This window comes from Rhinoderma darwinii, chromosome 4, assembly GCF_050947455.1.
Source record: "Rhinoderma darwinii isolate aRhiDar2 chromosome 4, aRhiDar2.hap1, whole genome shotgun sequence".
NCBI lineage: Eukaryota > Metazoa > Chordata > Amphibia > Anura > Rhinodermatidae > Rhinoderma > Rhinoderma darwinii.
Genome location: NC_134690.1, coordinates 31,619,282 through 31,641,453, shown reverse-complemented (window position 1 = coordinate 31,641,453; position 22,172 = coordinate 31,619,282). Strand labels below are relative to the sequence as shown.

Here is a 22,172-nt window from a genome sequence, read left to right as displayed (position 1 = left end):
AAAAACATTTCACCAATTTCTATATATTACAATGACATGACCTCAAATACATCATTGTATTACAGCCACGTTACAGATGTCATGTAGAAAGGCAGCCGTGGCAATCTGGCCCAGGTGTCTAAGAGGAGCCCAGAGGCCCCTCTATATCATATGGTAGGTTAAGGCTTTGTTACATATTTTTCATTGGGGCCAATGTTGCACCTCTGGTCTTACTACTGTCGAAAACCACAATGTGGCCCTGTTCACATGGAAACAATGCGAAAAACGCTTGGAAACGAGCGCCGCAGATTTTTTCTGCCTCCCATTGATTTCAATGGGAGTTAGGAGGCAGAAGTCACGGCAAGGAAAGACGTGTCGCTTTTTTTCCCGTGAGTGGCTAAAATCAATGGGGGGCCAGTTTGGCTGTTTTTTTTTTTAGTTGATTCTGATGTGGTTTCCACATTAAATTCAGCGCCAAAAAAAACCTCTGTGTGAACAAGGCCTTTGTGTACTTTATACTCCCGCTGGGCTAAGCATTCAACATATATCATACTATCACATATTTATCCTCTGGGTGTGGAGTAAAAACCAAAACCTCAAAAACCAAATCTTAATCACTTTTCTATCCCCCCCCCCCTAATAATGCCACTGCCAGAAGGTATTGCATTAAATGACTAATCCTTGTTGACTGAATGTCTTAAAATATAAAAATGGTGAATATCTAAAAAATATTTAACACTTCTAGGTGGACTTTATGTTGGAATAAAGGTGAATTATGGGGCTGTCAACATCCCTTTTGTGGTGTAAGGCTGTCAATCACCTGGATGAGACCTATTAGCTGTATCACTGTCAGAAAATAAGTTTGGTATTGTGAAGATTTCCTCTTGTAGAAGCAGAGCATTGAGCGTTCCTGGAGACCACCTGCCGATAGACGTAATCTCATTTAAAGCCTCATGAATAGTCACATCTGCTGGAAGCGCAGCCCCGACTAAATGCTTATAGTAACTTCAAAGAAGAGAAAACCATCTCCCAGTAATCCATTTGACTTCTCGAGAAAGAACATCTGATGAAATTCAGAGTCAGCATTAACACAGTTTATTTACATTAGGGGCTAAGCCTCAAGGCCCCATGAAATTATCCTACCGGATGCTCGTCAGGGGAAGAGGTGGTCAGCACCTATGAGAAAAGAAGATTTAACCCCTTAATGACCAGCCTATTTTAGACCTTAATGACCAGGCTATTTTTTAAGTTTTTCCATCGTCGCATTCCAAGAGCTATAACTTTTTTTTTTTGCGTCGACATAGCTGTATAAGGTCTTGTTTTTTTAATAGCACCATTTTTAGGTACATATTATTTATTGATTAACTTTTATTAACTTTTTTTTGGGGGGGGGGTAGAAAAAAATTGGAAATTTTGCCACTCTTTTTTTGCGTCCTAAATCTACGCCGTTTACCGTGTGCTATAAATAACACAATAACTTTATTCAGCGGGTTGTTACGATTGCAACGATACCAAATTTGTATAGTTTTGTATGTTTTACTACTTTTACACAGTAAAAACGCTTTTTTTTCAAAATTATTTGTTTTTGTGTCTCCATATTTGAAGAGCCGTAACGTTTTTATTTTTTCGCCGATGCGGTTGTATGAGGGCTTTTTTTTTGCGGGAAGACTTGTAGTTTTTATTGGTACCATTTTGGAGTAGATGCGACTTTTTGATCACTTTTTAATCACATTTTTTTAAAGTCAGGATTCACAGAAAACAGCAATTTTTCCATGCTTTTTTTATATAATTTTTTACGGCGTTCACCGTGCGGGTTAAGTAATGTAATAGCTTTATAGTCGGGGTCGTTACGGACGCGGCGATACCAAATATGTGTAACTTTTTAACTTTATTTTGTTTTTTTAATGCTAAAGCAGTTTGTAAGGGGAAAAAGTGGGTTTTCCATTTTTTTTTTCTAATTTTTTTTTTTTAACTTTATTAAACTTTTTTTTTAACTTTTTTACTAGTCCCACTAGTGGACTTCACCATGCGATCCTCCGATCGCTATTATAATACCCTGCAATACTTTTGTATTGCAGTGTATTACTGCCTGTCCGTTTAAAACGGACAGGCATCTGCTAGGTCATGCCTGCGGTATGATCTAGCAGGCAGACCTGGGGCCCCCGGCTGCCATGGGAGACACAGACACTCGGCGATCTTATCGCCGGGTGTCGGTGGGATGAGAGGGAGCTCCCTCCCTCTCTCCAAAACCACTCAGATGCGTTGCACGCTATCGAGCACCGCATCTGAGGGGTTAAACGGGTGAGATCGATACTGGCAGCTGAGAGCAGGGAGATTTGACAGCTCCCTGCTCCGTTTACTTATTCTGATGCCGCGACGTAAAAAGTCTATGGCATCGGAATAAGGCCCGTTAGTGACCGACGTAGAAACACTATGGGCCGGTCACTTAACGGGTTAAAGGCTATGTACTCCTTTGAAATCATATTTTTTTTTAAATAAAACTGTGTGTTTTGAAATACTTTTTATTAAAAATTATTTTTACTTTTTGAGATACAGCTGCTTTGTGTTCTGTATACCGAGCAGCTGTATCTAGCGCTGAAACCTGAATCCAACAGGATCCTATAGTAGTCTGGTTGACCAGTCCTGACCATGCTTTGTTCTATTGATCACTGTCCTAGTGATCAGATTTTTGCAAGAATGTATTTTGGGTGGAGAACTTCTTTAACATTCGTTGAGTTGAGAAGTTAGCTACCTAAAGCAATTGTAACGTAAACATTTCAATAACACAAATCCATGTGAAGTGAATATATCAGTATCTATGGGAGGCAGAGCGATCCTGCAAGATAAAAAAAAAAACATGTGTTTAGGTGCTGCAAACAGAAGGTGAGACTACAGTGAAAGGAAGATGTCGCACAAATATTGGGAAAAACTTGAGGAAGAAATTCAGGGTGCAGGGAATACCGTCCTATATGCCAAATTTGACGTTTTTCCATCGTCTCATTCAAAGAGCTATAACTTTTTTATTTTTGTGTCGACATAGCTGTATAAGGTCTTGTTTTTTTGTGGGACAAGTTGTGTTTTTTTTAATAGCACGTTTTGGGGTACATATTGTTTATTGATTAACTTTTATTAACTTTTTTTGGGGTGGAATAAAAAAAAACAGCAATCTCGCCACTATTTTTGTGTGTTAAATTTACATTGTTTACCGTGTGGGAGAAATAATGTAATCATTTTATTCAGCGGGTTTTTACGATTGAAACGATACCAAATTTATATTGATTTTTTTTATGTTTTACTACTTTTACACAATAAAAGTGTCAAAATTATTTGTTTTTGTGTCTCCATATTTGAAGAGCCATAACTTTTTTAATTTTTCCGCCGATGCAGTTGTATGAGGGCTTTTGTTTTGTGGGACGACTTGTAGTTTTTATTGGGTCCATTTTGGAGTAGATGCGACTGTTTGATCACTTTTTATCACATTCTTTTTAAAGAGGCTCTGTCACCAGATTTTGCAACCCCTATCTGCTATTGCAGCAGATAGGCGCTGCAATGTAGATTACAGTAACGTTTTTATTTTTAAAAAACGAGCATTTTTGGCCAAGTTATGACCATTTTTGTATTTATGCAAATGAGGCTTGCAAAAGTCCAAGTGGGTGTGTTTAAAAGTAAAAGTCCAAGTGGGCGTGTATTATGTGCGTACATCGGGGTGTGTTTACTACTTTTACTAGCTGGGCGTTCTGACGAGAAGTATCATCCACTTCTCTTCAGAATGCCCAGCTTCTGGCAGTGCAGACACACAGCCGTGTTCTCGAGAGATCACGCTGTGTCATCACTCACTTCCTGCCCCAGGTCCTGCATCGTGTCGGCCACATCGGCACCAGAGGCTACAGTTGATTCTGCAGCAGCATCAGCGTTTGCAGGTAAGTAGCTACATCGACTTACCTGCAAACGCTGATGTTGCTGCAGAATCAACTGTAGCCTCTGGTGCCGATGTGTCCTCGCTCGTCCGACACGATGCAGGACCTGTGAGTGACGTCACAGCGTGATCTCTCGAGAACACACTGTGTCTGCACTGCCAGAAGCTGGGCGTTCTCAAGAGAAGTGGATGATACTTCTCGTCAGAATGCCCAGCTAGTAAAAGTAGTAAACACGCCCAGATGTACACACATAATACACGCCCACTTGGACTTTTACTTTTAAACACGCCCACTTGGAATTTTGCAAGCCTCATTTGCATAAATACAAAAATGGTCATAACTTGGCCAAAAATGCTCGTTTTTTTTAAATTAAAAACGTTACTGTAATCTACATTGCAGCGCCGATCTGCTGCAATAGCAGATAGGGGTTGCAAAATCTGGTGACAGAGCCTCTTTAAGGCAGGATTTTAAGAAAACAGCAATTCTGGCATTGTCTTTTATTTAATTTTTTACGGAGCTCACCGTGCGGGTTAAATAATGTAATAACTTTATAGTTGGGGTCGTTACGGACGCGGTGATACCAAATATACACTACCGTTCAAAAGTTTAGGGTCACTTAGAAATGTCCTTATTTTTGAAAGAAAAGCACAGTTTTTTTCAATGAAGATAACATTACATTAATCAGAAATACACTCTGTACATTGTTAATATGCTAAATGACTATTCTAGCTGCAAACGTCTGGTTTTGAATGCAATATCTACATAGGTGTATAGAGGCCCATTTCCAGCAACCATCACTCCAGTGTTCTAATGGTACATTGTGTTTGCTAACTGTGTTAGAAGGCTAATGGATGATTAGAAAACACTTGAAACCCCTTGTGCAATTATGTTAGCACCGCTGTAAACAGTTTTGCTGTTTAGAGGAGCTATAAAACGGACCTTCCTTTGAGCTAGTTGAGAATCTGGAGCATTACATTTGTGGGTTCGATTAAACTCTCAAAATGGCTAGAAAAAGAGAGCTTTCATGTGAAACTCGACAGTCTATTCTTGTTCTTAGAAATGAAGGCTATTCCATGCGAGAAATTGCCAAGAAACTGAAGATTTCCTACAACGGTGTGTACTACTCCCTTCAGAGGACAGCACAAACAGGCTCTAACCAGAGTAGAAAGAGAAGTGGGAGGCCCCGCTGCACAACTGAGCAACAAGACAAGTACATTAGAGTCTCTAGTTTGAGAAATAGACTCCTCACAGGTCCTCAACTGGCAGCTTCATTAAATAGTACCCGCAAAATGCCAGTGTCAACGTCTACAGTGAAGAGGCGACTCCGGGATGCTGGCCTTCAGGGCAGAGTGGCAAAGAAAAAGCCATATCTGAGACTGGCTAATAAAAGGAAAAGATTAATATGGGCAAAAGCACACAGACATTGGACAGAGGAAGATTGGAAAAAAGTGTTATGGACAGACGAATTGAAGTTTGAGGTGTTTGGATCACACAGAAGAACATTTGTGAGACGCAGAACAACTGAAAAGATGCTGGAAGAGTGCCTGACGACATCTGTCAAGCATGGTGGAGGTAATGTGATGGTCTGGGGTTGCTTTGGTGCTGGTAAAGTGGGAGATTTGTACAAGGTAAAAGGGATTTTGAATAAGGAAGGCTATCACTCCATTTTGCAACGCCATGCCATACCCTGTGGACAGCGCTTGATTGGAGCCAATTTCATCCTACAACAGGACAATGACCCAAAGCACACCTCCAAATTATGCAAGAACTATTTAGGGAAGAAACAGGCAGCTGGTATTCTATCTGTAATGGAGTGGCCAGCGCAGTCACCAGATCTCAACCCCATAGAGCTGTTGTGGGAGCAGCTTGACCGTTTGAAGTGCCCATCAAGCCAATCCAACTTGTGGGAGGGCCTTCTGGAATCATAGGGTGAAATTTCTCCCGATTACTTCAGCAAATTAACAGCTAGAATACCAAAGGTCTGCAATGCTGTAATTGCTGCAAATGGAGCATTCTTTGACAAAAGCAAAGTTTGAAGGAGAAAATTATTATTTCAAATAAAAATCATTATTTCTAACCTTGTCAATGTCTTGACTATATTTTCTAGTCATTTTGCAACTCATTTGATAAATATAAGTGTGAGTTTTCATGGAAAACACAAAATTGTCTGGGTGACCCCAAACTTTTGAACGGTAGTGTATGTAATTTTTTTTTTTTAAATAAAGCATTTTGTAAGGGGAAAATGTGGGTTCTTAATTTTTTTTCACTTATTTTTTTATTATTAACTATATTAAACTTTTTTTTTACTTTTTTTACTAGTCCCACTAGGGCACTTCACTATGCGATCATTTGATCGCTTTTATAATACACTGCAATACTTCTATTACAGTGTATGACTGCTTGTCATTAACTAATGGCAAACCTTAGACACCTGCATCCTGCGATCTTATCAGGGTGCCGGCGGGGTGATAGAGGGAGGTCCCTCCTTCTCTCCAAAACCACTCAGATGCGGCGCTCGCTATTGAGCGCTGCATCTGAGGTGATAAACGGACGAGATCGATACTGATGTCTTCATAAAACAGTCCTTTACTTCAGAAGTTTTATTGTCTTTGCTCTTTATTATGTTTTATATTCTAAAGCTTTCTTCTCATGCATCCCAGTTCCTGAGTGGTAGGGACATAAAGCAGCCCTGTGTAGCATGAAGAGACAGTCTATTGTATAGCAGATAAACATTTCTGTGACCAGCTTAAGCGGCTTCTAAGCCACCTGAACTGCAGAATTTACAGAGGGACCCACAAGATGTGAAATAAACAGATTCCAGAAAGGCATGTAAGACTAGTTATACTATGGGGTTCCTGCAGTTGAGGCAAAAAATTCAAAGGGTTATTCTAGTTTAAAAAAACAAAACAAAAAAAAAAGCAGCAAATGTTCTAAAATAACAAAACAATCGGTACTTACCACTTTAATCCCCTGCTGATCGACCGTAGGTACCGGTACATGACCGCTGGCAGCCTGTAAGCAAAGGTTGCTAATTGGTTTTTCCACTTTAGACAATTTTCTTTTTTCAGAAGGGTTCCCATGGCCATAAGGTTATCACCAGGTATCCAGCAGCTGGGACACCCAGCGATCAGCTATAATCTGTCAGGGAACCTAAGCGCAAATGTTCACCTGACCTGCAGCACCACTACAGGGGAAATAAGGTATTACACAGTTCTCATTGAAAGTAATGTGTTACCTGTGTAATTCATGGGCGTGCCTAGTCCCCCAGAGCAAGAGATGTGCTTTGTATCTGATCTCCTCTGTAGCTAATAGATGATGGTCCTTATCATGCTAACCCCTCTATTAAAAGGGTTGTCCAAAATATTAAATTTCTCTGTTTGATCAAGCAAAACACAACAATGTTTATTCCCTCTCAGAATGTACCTCTAATGGGTTTATTGCAGACTAAGATTCTGGGCATGTGTATCCATCGGCAGTGGATACATCAAGGGTTCTCTTAGATGGCCCGACATGGGCCGTGTAAACGAGCACCGATCTACGAGATAGGTTATTGTTCAGTGCTCGTTTGCTACTTTCACAACGAGCTAGTATGGGGACAAGCGCTCGTTACTACGATCGCTCGTCCCCATATATTTCTATCATGTAAACAGTACGTCTCCCTGTTTATACATAAACAATACAATCAGTAGATGCGCGAGTGTTTGCCCGTTCCTCGGCTGATCGTTGCCCTGAACACGCGTTTGCCCGATAATTGGGCCATGTAAAAGGGCCCATAGTGGACAATGGAATCAAAAGAACACTAGAAGGCACCTTAAGAAGTATAAAACACCAATATCTACACACAAAAGCCTTTCTTTTAATTATTCCAATTGAAAAATTATGTTTTGCCTTATCTAACACACAACTGTAATATTTGGTCATTGGACAACCCCTTTAACCCGTCAGTGACCAGCCTATTTGGGATCATTTTTCAGTTTTTTGATCGTCACATTTCAAAAGCCATAACTTTTTTATTTGTCCTTGTTTTTTGTGGGACACGTATTTTTCAATGCCACCATTTGGGGGTACATATCATTTATCGATTAACTTGTTTACTAACTTTTTGTTGTGGGTAATGGAAAAAAAACTTACATTTCACCATTCTTACGGAATACCATGTGATATAAATAACATAATAACTTTATTTTGCGGGTCTTTATGATTAGGGCGATATCAAATTGATATAGTTTTTATATGTTTTTACTACTTTTAAACAATAAAACTCCTTTTTCTTTAAAAATATTTGTTCTTGTGTCACCACATTCTAAGATCCTGAACTCTTTTAATTTTCTGCCAACGCTGCATGAGGGCTTGTAGTTTTTATAGGTTCTATTTTGGCACACATATGACTTTTTGATTGCTTTTTATTGCATTTTTTGGGAGACAGGATGAAAAGAAAACAGCGATTCTGGCATTAATATTAAATTTTTTACGGCGTTCACTGTGCGGGTGTAATAACGTATTTGTTTTATAGCTGAGGTCGTTACGGACGTGGCCATACCAATTATGTGTAGGTTATTTTTTTTCTCTGTTTTCTTTTGTAGTTAAGCATTTTGTAAGGAAATAAAGTGGGTTTTTCTTTTTTTTTTTTACTTGGAATTTTTAAATTATTTATTATAAACTTTATTCAACTATTTTTTTTATATATTTTTTAGTCCCACTATGGGACTTTACTATGCGGTCAGTTGATCCCTTTTATAATACACTGTAAGGCCTCATGCACACGGCCGGGACGCATTTTCGGGAGCACAGTATGGGAGCACAGCCTGCAAAAAATGAAAAGTAGGACATGCTCCATAATTCATGGCACGGTTCTACGGCACGGACACCCTTCCGTAGCAATACGGAAAGGTGTCCGCGGCCAATAGAACCTGGCGGGTCCGTAATTGTGGACAGTATTGCGGTCCGCAATTTCGGAGATTTTTTACGGTCGTGTGCATGGGACCTAATGCTTCTGGTTTGCAGAGTATTATGCCCTTAGCAGGGGCTAATAGGCATATACTGTTGGCAGACATGAGGGCCTTTGTTAGGCCCCCGGCTGCCATGTAAACTATGAGCACCCCACAATCGCATTTCGTGGCTGCTGATGGGGGGGGGTAGAGGGAACTCCCTCCCTCTGAAACCTCTTTGATGTAGTCGCTATTGACCATGGCATCTAAGGGGTTAAATGTGCAGATTTGAAGAAAACCTCCATTCTGCACGTAATAGCAGGTACCCCAACTGTCTTTAGACAGCCTGACATGCTCCGAAGCTGGCACACCCACCCAGGATACCCATGTCAGGATTATGTCGCAGAGCCGTGAAAAGGCGGCGCTACGGCATAAGTACCCTTAATAACTGTTGTGAAAACACATATTGGAGGTCATTAAGGGGTTAAAGGGATTGTGTCATCACAGACATTTATAGAATATCCACAAAATATGCCATAAATGTCTTATAGATGCGGATCCCACCTCTGGGACCCAAACCTAGGGGACACCGTTCTGCCGCGATGCATCAGTACACAGAAGGACAGGTTCCCGAAAAAAGCCAAGTTACAGAATCACAGCGCAGCTTATAGTGCTACACTGTTTCTGTAACTCCCATTCACTTCTAGCAATCTTCGCTGTTTCAGAAACCTGTTATGCTGTGCACTGACTCCCGCCTGGATATGGGATCCCTCTGGGACATGCAACTATCTCCCAAACAGGGGTTCCCCCACCCCGTCCTGCATAGTGAGCCGAGCGTTGGCCGCCGCATAGCACAGTAAGCTACACTGTGATTCCGTAACTTGGCTATTTTCGAGAACCTGTACTGCTCTGCACTGATGCTTCGCGGCTGGACGGTGTCACCTTGTTCGGGATCTAGGTGTGAGACCCGCATCTCTAAGACAATTATGGAATATTCTGTGGATATGCCATCGATGTCACACCACCTCTTTAACTTAGAATTCCCTAGTAGGGTATTTGAAAGTGGGTTTTCTCAGCCAGACAACCACTAGGGCTGAGCTATGGTGGTGGTGAAATTCACAAATAAGTAAATCAGAGGATTACTGATAAGAAAATCAGTCTCTAATATCTAAAGGCCCTATTACATCGGCCAATACTTTTTTTAAACGATACGATCAGCAGATGATTGAGCGTTTCATCGTTCATCTCCTGATCGCTGCCTTGTTTACACAAGGCAATTATCGGCAATAAGCGTTCTATGAAAACCCCCTTTAGAGTAGGTTCATCAAAGATGAGCCAAGAAGAACATACGTAGAGCATCATGGTCAAAGTTAAGCCCATACCAATGGAGCAATAGTCAGTCAGTTGTGCAACCCTCATATTCTAGATTGTCCTTCAGGTTTATATTCTAAAATGACCTAAGGTTTTGGTGCCTACAGAGATAAGGACATTCTTGTGTTCAGGAAGATCAGTGTCATTGCTGACGTGTGGGCGTAGATGAAAAGCCCAGCACAATGTATTATGCTTTCTACCTGGTTGAGGCATGAATTGGAAATGTTTGTTCTCCGCTAATCAAACATGTGTGATTGAAGTGTTTTAAGCGCCATTATTTCCTCTCTATCTTTTCTCTAAACATATTTCCCATTCCTGAAGAAGCTTGTTGTCTTATCTCCGCTGGATCTTGCAGTCATCAAGGTGATATACTGTAGTAGAACTCTCTTGTACCTACACTTAGGGAAAGACACAGAATATAATGGATAGCATTAAGCATTACTTTGAGGGGTTGTCATAGAGGGGGTGTCCTGCACACTCTGAGTCGGAACGCTAACAAAGAGCGTCTCTCATTCTTGAAGACCTGGCCCGTTTATTTGACTGGCCGGCATGCAGTTCTAGATTTCTCCTGTATTGGCCACTGCAAGGATAATGTATGGCTGCATCTTTCTTCGCCAAAAGATCTGATCGCTGGGGGTTTCTGAAGCCAGAGCCGCAGCATTAGCTGATCACCAGGCTGGGGTCAGTTGTAAAAGGGGTTAACTTTGTGAGATGACTTCGTTATAATTTTTGTGATACAAGAGATTTTGTACCATCTGTTTTTCTATTGGCTGTTATTAAAGGAGTTGTTTGAGGGCTGCTGATATTAACCCCTTCACTGTACTAGATCACAAGTGATGCTGATATTTACCCATTTACTGTCTTAAACCACCAGAGATACAGACACTGGAATGTTATCATAAACTCCTTCACTACCGTAGACCACCAGAGATGTTATCATTATTCTCTACACTACTCTAGACCACCAGGGATCTTATCATTATCCTCTACACTGCCCTACACTTCCAGGGAAGTTATCATTATCCTCTTCATTGCCCTAGACCACCAGGAATGTTACCATAAACTCCTTCACTACCCTATACCACCAGAGATGTTACCATAAACCCATTTACTATCCTAGACCACCAGGGATGTTACCATAAACCCCTTTACTACCCTAGACCACCAGGGATGTTACCATAAACTCCTTCACTGCCCTAGACCATCAGGGATGTTACCATAAACCCCTTCAATGTCCTAGACCACCAGGGATGTTAGCATAAACTCCTTCACTCTCCTAGACCACCAAGAATGTTACCATATACTCCTTCACTACTCTAGACCACCAGAGATGTTGCCATAAACTCCTTCACTACCCTAGACCACCAGGGATGTTGCCATAAACTAATTCACTATCCTAGACTACCAGGGATGTTACCTTAAACCCCTTTACTACCCTAGACCACCAGGGATGCTACCATATACGCCTTCACTGCCCTAGACCACCAGGGATGTTACCATAAACCCCTTCAATGTCCTAGACGAACAGGGATGTTACCATAAACTCCTTCACTCTCCTAGACCATCAAGGATTTTACCATATACTCCTTCACTACTCTAGACCACCAGAGATGTTACCATAAACCCCTTTCACTACCCTAGACAACCAGGGATGTTACCATAAACCCCTTTCAATATCCTAAACCACCAGGGATGATACCATAAACCCCTTCACTGCCCTAGACCACCATGGTTGTAGCATAAACTCCTTAACTCTCTTAGACCACCAGGGATGTTACCATAAACTCCTTCACTACCCTAGACCACCAGGGATGTTACCATGAACTCCTTCACTGCTCTAGACCACCAGGGATGTTACCATAAACTAATTCACTATCCTAGACCACCAGGGATGTTACCATAAACCCCTTGGCTACCCTAGACCACCAGGGATGTTACCATAAACTCCTTCACTACCCTAGACCACCAGGGATGTTACCATAAACCACTTTATTGCCCTAGACCACCAGGAATGTTACGATAAACCAATTCACAGGGATGTTGCCATAAACTCTTTCACTATCCTAGACAACCAGGGATGGTGACATTGACTACTTTAATACTGTAATGCCGGCACTCTGCGCTCGTTGGTGTACTATCACTCCCAGCAAGCACCACAACCATGTTACCTTTTGAACATGCTTTACAGTTCCTGGATCTCCACACTGCTGTGTACGTGCACTTCCTTCTGCTGCTGGTGTTGCTGGGTCTGACTATAGGACGGGCGTGCACTTAATTCCTTCATCTTAAAGGGCCAGAACCAGTACCAGTAAAAGTGTCCCCAGCCTATCCCTGCACACCCAGGGCTTTATAAGTAAGCCTGCCCTTTGCCCCAGTGCCTAGGAAATGTTGGTCAAACCTTGTGTTAACCTGCGAATGTTCCTGTATTTTGTTTTCCGTATCCTGTAGTTATTACTAATTATCCGGTATCAGCCTGTGTCCTATAATCCGGCACCAGCCTCTGTCCAGGAATCTGGCACCTGCCTGTGTCCAGTAATCCGGCACCTGCCTGTGTCCAGTAATCCGCCACCTGCCTGTGTCCAGTAATCCGCCACCTGCCTGTGTCCAGTAATCCGGCACCTGCCTGTGTCCAGTAATCCGGCACCTGCCTGTGTCCAGTAATCCGCCACCTGCCTGTGTCCAGTAATCCGGCACCTGCCTGTGTCCAGTAATCCGGCACCTAACTGTATCCAGCTACCAGTTAGCTGACGTATCCAGCTACCAATTACCTGCCTGTGGCCTGTTATCTGCTGCTACTCTCAGTTGTGGAGTAGTCCTTAGGGTCCACAACCCAGTGGATGTTACAAATACCCTAGACCATTAGGGAAGGGAGCATTAACCCCTTCACTACCCTAGATTAGAATCCAAGAGCTGCATTTTTATATAGGGCACTCTTTGGGCCCTTTGAGGGGTAGGTAGTGCCTACACATTGGATTATCTTTGGCATCTCTGAGATAGATTCTTGGTCAAATATTAGTTTGTTTACAGTGAAATTGTCATAATGTGGAACACAATTAGGAGGAGTCGGACTAGTGTGACATGGTTTCAGGTGTAATTTCTCCATTTTTAAAAGATTGTCATAGGTGTATGGGTGTGGTGAGCGTGAAGTGTCAGATTGTTTCATCTGACTGGGTATAATACACAAAAGAGATTATTCATGGCGTTAAACTAATACTCCTGACAGAATAATCTAAAGTGATTGTAAAAAAGAAGTGTGAATGACTAGGACGAGCTTCAAGTCTTAGGGTATGTTCACACGCAGTGACCAAAAACTTCTGAAAATACGGAGCTGTTTTCAGGCGAAAACAGCTCCTGATTTTTAGACGTTTTTGTAGCAACTCACGTTTTTCGCTGCGTATTTTAAGGCCGTTTTTGGAGCTGTTTTTCAATGGAGTCAATGAAAAACGCCTCCAAAAGCGTCCCAAGAAGTGACATGCACTTCTTTTTCACGAGCGTCTTTTTACGCGCCGTATTTTGACAGTGACGCGTAAAATTAAGCCTCGTGGGAACAGACATCGTAAAACCCATTGCAAGCAATGGGCAGATGTTTGTAGGCATATTGGGGGCGTTTTTTCAGGCGTAATTCGAGGCGTAAAATGGCCGAATTATGCCTGAAAACACTGCGTGTGAACATACCCATAAGTTGCCTTCCTCTTTACCAAGTGCCGAAAATTGTTATTCTTAAAGTTCAAAATTGGAAAAATACCAAATATTTACTAAAATTACAAAATGATCTTCTGCATTTATTTATTTTTTACATTTTTAAATCTGACTTTTTTGCATTTTCCAGCAGACATGCAAATGTTTTTCCTAGCAAAAAAATTAGGTTTACTTTGAAGGAACAAAATTGACTATATGGTGGTCAAAATTGAATTAAACATCAACAATGAAACTGATGTTTTTGTGTCATGCAGCGGACTCTTAGTGTGCCCATACACATTAGATGAAAGTTCAGCAGGACCAGCTGACTATCTAATGTGTATAGGGGTGTCTCGACCCTCCCACCACGGTAGATATCGGGGAAAATAGATTCGGGGATGTGGGATTTCAACATGCCTGATCATTCATTTCTACAAGGGATTAGATGCTGCCAGGAGTCTAGCAGCGGCTTGTTCCCCTCTCCCCATTCAAAATACATGCATGATTGGACAACCCCAACGTACATGTTTATGGGGGAGACGGAAGTAATAGCTGTCAGCTAAACAAGCGTTCAGCTGGCAGCTATTGTAGGTGTATGGGCAGCATAAAGGCTATGTAAACCTCTGAAGGCAATTTTTTTTTAATCCTGAATACATAGAAGCTGTATCTTGCGGTCAAAACCGAAAACCGTCAGTTCAGCGGGACTGACGACTTTGGTGAGCGCTGGTGCTGCGTGTCTGTGACGCTCATGAACTTAGATGTGATAGATAACAGCTGGATCCTGCAGGACCAACACTTCTCAAAGCTGACCAGAGGTTGTATCCCAAAAAGTAAAACATTTTGTAATAAAACCCAATTTGAAAGAACAAAAAGTTGTTCAAAATTAAATATTGATTTACTGAAAAAAAATTGCCTTCAAAGGTTTATACGCCCTTTAAAACCTGCTCCGTTTTACTTCTCCCTCCAAATTATAGAGACTATGGAATTTGTGCTCCATCCTGATGTATGGTGGGAGCGACATTCTTACCCCTTTCCTACTGTACATGTACGGCACTGTGACTGCAATCCAGTTGTGTCTGTGTGATTAAGGGCATGTGCACACGGCAGGCTCCGTTACGTCTGAAATTACGGAGCTGTTTTCAAGAGGGAACAGCTCCGTCATTTCAGACGTAATTGGTCCTCCTCGCATTTAGCGAGGCGTCATTGACGGACGTAAATTTGAGCTGTTCTTCATTGAATTCAATGAAAAACGGCTCAAATTACGTCCAAAGAAGTGTCCTGCATATAATGTATATAAGTGTCCTGCATATAATGTATATAAGTGTCCTGCACTTCTTTGACAAGGCAGTCGTTTTACGCGTCGTCGTTTGACAGCTGTCAAACGACGACGCGTAAATTACAGGTCGTCGGCACAGTACGTCGGCAAACCCATTCAAATGAATGGGCAGATGTTTGCCGACGTATTGTAGCCGTATTTTCAGGCGTAAATCGAGGCATAATACGCCTTGTTTACGCCTGAAAATAGGTCGTGTGAACCCAGCCTCACAGTAAATGTCGACTGTGATTAACGGATGGGATTAGGGAAACCTCCGATCCCAGCCATTTAACCTCCGATCCCAGCCATTTAACCTCCAATCCCAGCCATTTAACCTCCGATCCCAGCCATATAACCTCATGATTGCCAAGGCCAACACTAACCATGGCAAAATTGAAAGGGTGGCATCCCTCTGATCGCACAACCAGGCTTTCCAATGAAAGTCTCGGGATAGGTTATCAACAGAAAGGAGGGGTGGTGGCACCTCAGCCCTTTCACGGCAATACCAACACAGTGACACACGTGTCCATGCTGCAGTGTCTGGTACTGCAGGTCGGCCCCGTCACTTGAAGTTCACTCCAATACAAGACACAACCACATGCGTTTCGATGTTGTTGTGTCAAGTACTGGTCCCAAGGATAAACCCTCAATGTAATATTTCAGAAAAACCTTTTAATTGCTTAATGGAATTAAATATCTATTGAAAATTAAGTTTACATTACAATAGGATCAGCATTTCTGAATCCCCAACCATTCCCCCCCCCCCCCCCACCCCATCATCCCACACATCTGGAGGAGAAAAAAAGTAAAGGAATTCAGGTTAAAAATATAACTTTTAATGTGTATCATTCACCCAAAAGAAAAAAACAGTCACATATTTGGTATTTTCACAACTGTAATAACCCAAACAATAAATGAAATACATTATTTAAGGGGATAGATGAACAGCATAAAAATGTAATAAAAAAAAGTCAGAATCTCCCAAATAAAACTTAACGTAAATTAAACGCTAACACATGAGTACTCCAAAATGGTGCCTCAAAAAACGATAACTCATCCCATAAAAAAAAAAGGTCTTATACAGCTACGTCAATGAAAAAAGAAGAGGTAAGGCTGTCAGAATGCAGGGAAGCAAAAAATATTTGCACCGTGAAAATTAGAATAAATCTGCGTCATTACGGGATTAACATCAGTTGTGCTGGAATCACTCTTTACATCTCTTTGAAACAAAGTTTATCCATCCCATCCTATTGATAATTGATCCCTGTATAAGTATCTCTCCTCTTGAGCTTACAATCTCCATCTTATTTTGATGTGGTGGGCTTTCACCGGTCTCCCCTCAAGTCCATGAACAGTAAGCTCTTGTGTTAGTAGCATCACCAAAGGTGCAATGGTTTTGTATTTCTCCAGGTAAATCCGTAGGAAGCGGCACTAATACAATAGGACCCATTCACCGGAGGTAGAGTGACAGGTGTTGGAAAGACGATCGGAGCGAATCCTAAATTTTTGTACATGCAGATACTGATGGCTGAGAGTCTGTGTCTGGGGTCCATTCAAGGCTCTTTGTGCTGCCTAGAATAGGATTTAAATCTTCCTACATCGACTGGGAACTCTTTAACAAATTGGGTATAGAAAAGAGCAGACATCTTATCTTCCAGCTGATTGGAATGATAATCCTCCTCCTATGGCGGTCCATCCTGTTCATGATTAAATAAGAATAAAATAAAAAAGAAACATGCAGATTAGGGTTAGACACAAAAGAGTTATTCTTCTCTAATGGTAGTCTCAATCTATACCAAGGTTTGCCACAATGTGGTTCCTGGGTGTCTTTTTATAGCAGATATTGACCCCATGCCAAATAACTCAATGATCCTCGAAGGGTACAGATTCTCCTTGTGGAGATCCAGCTAGTAGGGAAACTCCTTGGGGAAGAAATAGCTCTCCTGTGGAAGAAATAGAAATGCCTGGCTAGTGCCACCTTTAGATGGCTACCTTGTAAGTCTATGCCAACTTTTTAAAGAGCCTTGAGATGGGTTATCAGCCTTTCCAGAGACACCAAACAGGGCTATGGTCTGTATTGACCAGTAGGCAAAAACTCTGCAGCAGTGCTGCCTACAGATGGATAACAAAACAACACAAGAAGACCCTGGTAGTTAGTGGGCACATAAACAATTACTATTAACTAAATGCCCAAATGCCCCTCTGGAACCCTCACGTTTCCATAGAACGAGGTCCCCTGACCCCCCCCCCCCTTTCTTCCTTCCGACGCTGTTGCTGGACTCTGTCCACTGAATTTTGAGGTGGCCAGTTTTTTTTTTTATCATTCTAGACATAGTTGAGGATAGTTTTAGCATACCCAGTGATGGTTATGCTATAAATGCAGGTACTAACTGTGGCTATATCATAAATATACAAGATGGGAATACCCCTTTTAAGTAGGTGGGATTTAGCCATACTTGGTCTCCATATCAGACAGAAGATAAGGGGAAGGTTTCTGCTACAACAAGCCACCTCCCAGCCAGATATTTAATCGTGGCCCATTTTCAAAAATATGTTGCTGTCCTGCAGGGGGAGATGGAGGGGGCCAACAAAAGGCCTGGAAGAAAATATGTTTTTTTTTTAATTATTATTTTTATAGTCTGCATAGCCTTTTTATAGCTGGGGGTTGTAGTATTAAACAGCTGGAGAGTAACAGTTTAGAGACAATTGGAGTTAGTACTTTAACCCCTTGCTCTCTGACCTCTATCAGTGGGTTTTTATATACATGTAAGGCTGCGGGGACGTTTTGAAATCTTAGCATCTCATGAAGAAAACAATATGTTGTTTATTTCCATGGGTAACTTGGCCCTTAATAGTGCAATAAGCCGCTGATTTATCCTTTGTATTGCACTTAATTCAGATTTAGTAGCAAAAGATTAAAGCGACGGGAGCCAAGTAATTAGTTATTGCCGTCTTAATCTGAAGAATGAAGTTTATATTCAACCAACAGTAACTGAGCTCGTCTTAATCTTATGAATGAAAGTCGGGGAATCCTGCCAGCTCTTATCTGCAGGAATCCTCTGTACAGTCACACGCTAGAATAGTTCCTTTTATCCGGGGGAAAGGCGGCTTTTTCTTCTATAACATTTCCTTGGGCTGCTTGTTCTTCTGCTATGTCTTGCTCCTTTTTCTTTTCCACTCTTATACATAATTTTGTTTTGTTTTTTAGGTATAGGTATACAATTCTGTGCTGATTCATTTCCTAATATATCTTTATAGTGGTGTTTTTGTAATACAAAGCTCCAATTCATCTGCATAGACATAGGGGGAAATCTGTTAAGACTGATGTTTCATATGCCAGTAAAGAAAGTTGGAGTAAGATGCGACACATTTTTTTAAAGTAAATGTCTCTTAATAAATGTGTCGCATCGTTCGTCCAACTGTGTGCCACAATTGTGGTGCAACGACCGCGGCCGTGCCCCATCCATTCCACCCTTCCCATTGGACATACTGTAAAAAAAACAAAAAAAAACTCAATTCACTGCTCCTCTTCTCCCCTTCGTGTCCCCTCTGCATGCTGCGGCTCATACAGAGTCCTGACGCCAAGCAGTGTCAGAACCGTATATGCGAAGCAGCACTCAAAGTCATCGGTGCTGTGTCACAACGTCCTGACGCTGCCCGGTGTCAATACGTTGAGTAACCTGCAGCATGGTGAGGGAGCCTGAGCGTACCCAGAGGGGAGAAGAGGAGTGGGGATGTGAGCATACATTTTTTTATTTATTTAATTGTCCAATGATGGAGTAGTCTGATTGGGTGAAGGCAAAGTACAAGACTTGGCATGGACCTCTACTTTGATGCCACCCACGGAATGAAATCTACACCAATTTAATTCTAGGAGATTTCAAGTACAATTTACACCAGTTTTCTGGCGTATATATATATAAATTTGTCGTATATATATATAAATTTGTCACCCGTCATGGCCCCTCCCCCTTTTGTAAGCCATGTACCTTTTCAGAAAAGTTGCAACGGTCGCGTAAATTGGCCAAACTTTGCAATTTGCAAAGAAATTGGGACTTTTGGACCCTTTTGCGACTTTTCAACGCCAGAAAAGTGGCGTGGAAAGACTAATACATCACCCCCATAAACTTAACAGATAGAATTCTGACTGTCTTCAGATACCACTAGGGGGAGCATTCTTGTTTACATCCAAAAGCTGAAAATCTATACAGACTTAATACTTCTTACAGCTTAGGGTTTGTTACTACTTATCAGTGTAGAATTGCGAGAAAGAGGAAAGAGGGAGGCGGAAGGAGGGAGAGATAGCACAATGTCACACTGACAGGGTCTTTCCACATTGACCTAATAGGAGGTCACTGCACTGAATTATGTGGGAGAATTGAGTCATAAGACAACTCTTCTGCATTGGCAGCTAAGTACCACTATTTGAAGGGAGAAACAAACACCAAGCCTATTGATCCTTGATGGCAAAACCTGAAACCATAATGAGGTCTTTGCTATGAGGCTCCTTCTCTTCCAAGACTGGATGTAGTAGGGTGCATGATAAGCCTATTGGGGAATTGCGCTTTTTTCCTATCATGGATCTTTATGGGCTGTGTGAGGAAGAAATAGGAATCCATCTTTAGGCCTACATTGTCTTAAACGAGGCAAAAACAGCGATAAAATAAGAAATGTGCGGATGGACAAATCGGCAAAATTGAAAATTTTTTGGGTTTGCTCCACCTTCAGGTAGATAGTTTTATACATAAACTAATTTTGTGATAAATGATGTCATTGTTCATTTTTTTGGGCAGGTTATATTTCTAGAATATTGAGGAATTACACATTGCGGGCCTGCGATGGAGAATATGTTTCACTTAGATGTCCCCACAAAACCACCATCAGCATTCAGTCTACCTTCTATGGACGGAACCTGCCTAGTCACCAGATGTGCCCGACACGCCACACGCAGCCATTCCCTACATTTGTAAAAGAAGATGTATCCTGTTCTACTGACACTTCACTCCAGGTACCTTCAGTATGATGTGAACTTCTCATCTTTAATGCTACCTATGGGTTCTTCACGTCTTCAGGCTCTAATGGAAGACGGCGTTACTAAAACTTTAATCGTATATATAGTTTCTTTACATGCAATGGTGGGGCAAGTTCTTGTGTCCTACAAGGTAAAATGGGCCGAATACCCCTATGTTTTTCCACCCAAATGGGCCAGTTTCCCTGTTTCTTTTTTTTCAGTGTCTATGTGTCCTCCTGATCCTGTCGATATTGGTGAGATATTCAGACCACAATCTAATGTTTATGGACAGCTTAAGGGGTATGTCTGGTTTGGACAACCCCTTAGAACAATACAGCTCCCTCAATGGCGAATCCTATTTTTCTTCTCCAGTGCTAAGAACCTCCAGATACATTCACATACATATGTGTGACTGATAGTAGCCGCTCGTTTTTTAAGCTGATGACTTTAGGTTTAGAGCTCCTTGAAGATCAATGGCTTGAGGGCTATGTACACCTTTGAAAAAAAAAAATGTTTTAATAGAAATGTGTATCAGTGTGTTTTGTGCAACATTCTAATGAATTTTTATTAAAAAAAAATTTTTTTTTTTAGATACAGCTGCTTTGCATTCTGTATACAGAGCAGTTGCATCTTGCGCTGAAACCTTTATCTGTCAGTTCAGCGGCACTGACTAGTTCAGTGTCAGCTGGTCCTGCGTGTCTCTGACTCACAGGATCGAGCTGTTACCGATCATATCTAAGTTCACAACTTAGATGTGATCGATAACAGGTGGATCCTGCGTGCAGCTGAAACTGAACCCGTCAGTGCCGCTGACCTGATGGATTCAGATCTCAGCACAAGATACAGCTGCTCTGTATACAGAATACAGAGCAGCTGTATCTCAAAAAGTAAAAATAATTTTTAATAAAAATTGATTAGAAAGTTGCACCAATCACACTGATTCACATTTTTATTAAAAAAAATAAGAAATGTTTGGTGTTTTAAGCACCAAAATTTAAATAATTTCTGTGCCTGTGCCACCTTCAGTGTGTTGCCCCCCCCTTTACTTACACGCACACCTTAACTATATATGTGCCCGCTACATAAGATGTATAATAAATGTATACACACACACACTTACAATTTGATTTGACAGTACTGCACAAATAGTACAGCTATACCAGACCCCATAAAAATTGTACACCCCAAACTAGATCCAAAAATTGATTCAGAACTCAGACCAGACCCCTACATTAATACAGACCCTAGATCAGGTCCCTAAATTAATTTCAGACCCCAGACTAAATCCCCTAAATACTGTATATTTAGACCCCCTATATTAATATCAGACCCAGACTAGACCCCCTAAATATATTCAGACCCCAGAACCCCTATATGCATATTTCAGAACCTAGGTTAATTCAGAACCCAGATCAGGCCAAAAAAAATTATAATATTCATACCCTAGACCAGACTCTATACTTACCCTCAATTCCCCCGTCTCTTGTTCACCTCTGGATGCCGCTGCACTGGGTCCAGATGCCGTCCTCGGTGCAGCAGCGCCCAGAGCTGAAGAAGAGCCAGGAGCGTAGAGGGTAAGTATAAAAGCCGCTAATTATTGGATTCATCCAATAGATAATGGATGTTTTTGGTTTTTTTTTAATTTAAAAATGAAATGTAGATGGTGTCTATGCTGTGTCCCCTTCAGATTCCATACCCAGGGCATTGTGCCTCGGTAGCCCGCCCTAGCTACAACACTGGACAGAAGCATAACTTTCAGCTCCAGGGCCACAATGCAAAATCTGTAACAGAGCCCCCCATGTGCTATTAATAATACTGATGTCTTCTTATTTGGCAGCGGGACTTTTGGGCACTCTCAAGGACCAGGACCTGCTACCGTTTATTCTCATTTTCAATATTTTATTATTGTATTCTGTCAGAAAGACTACAAACTTTAAAGCAGGACACGTAACTCTGCTAATGTTGATATAATC

General features: G+C 41.5%; 1 protein-coding gene across 1 annotated transcript in view; it reads left to right on the top strand.

Moving 5' to 3' along the window:
• EVA1A (eva-1 homolog A, regulator of programmed cell death) overlaps positions 1 to 22,172 on the top strand; it is a 320,400-nt gene that overhangs the window by 35,008 nt on the left and 263,220 nt on the right. Inside the window, exon 2 of the mRNA XM_075860974.1 lies at positions 19,982 to 20,196. Within this exon, the coding sequence (XP_075717089.1) occupies positions 19,982 to 20,196 (215 nt within the window). The remainder of the gene's footprint in view (positions 1 to 19,981; positions 20,197 to 22,172) is intronic.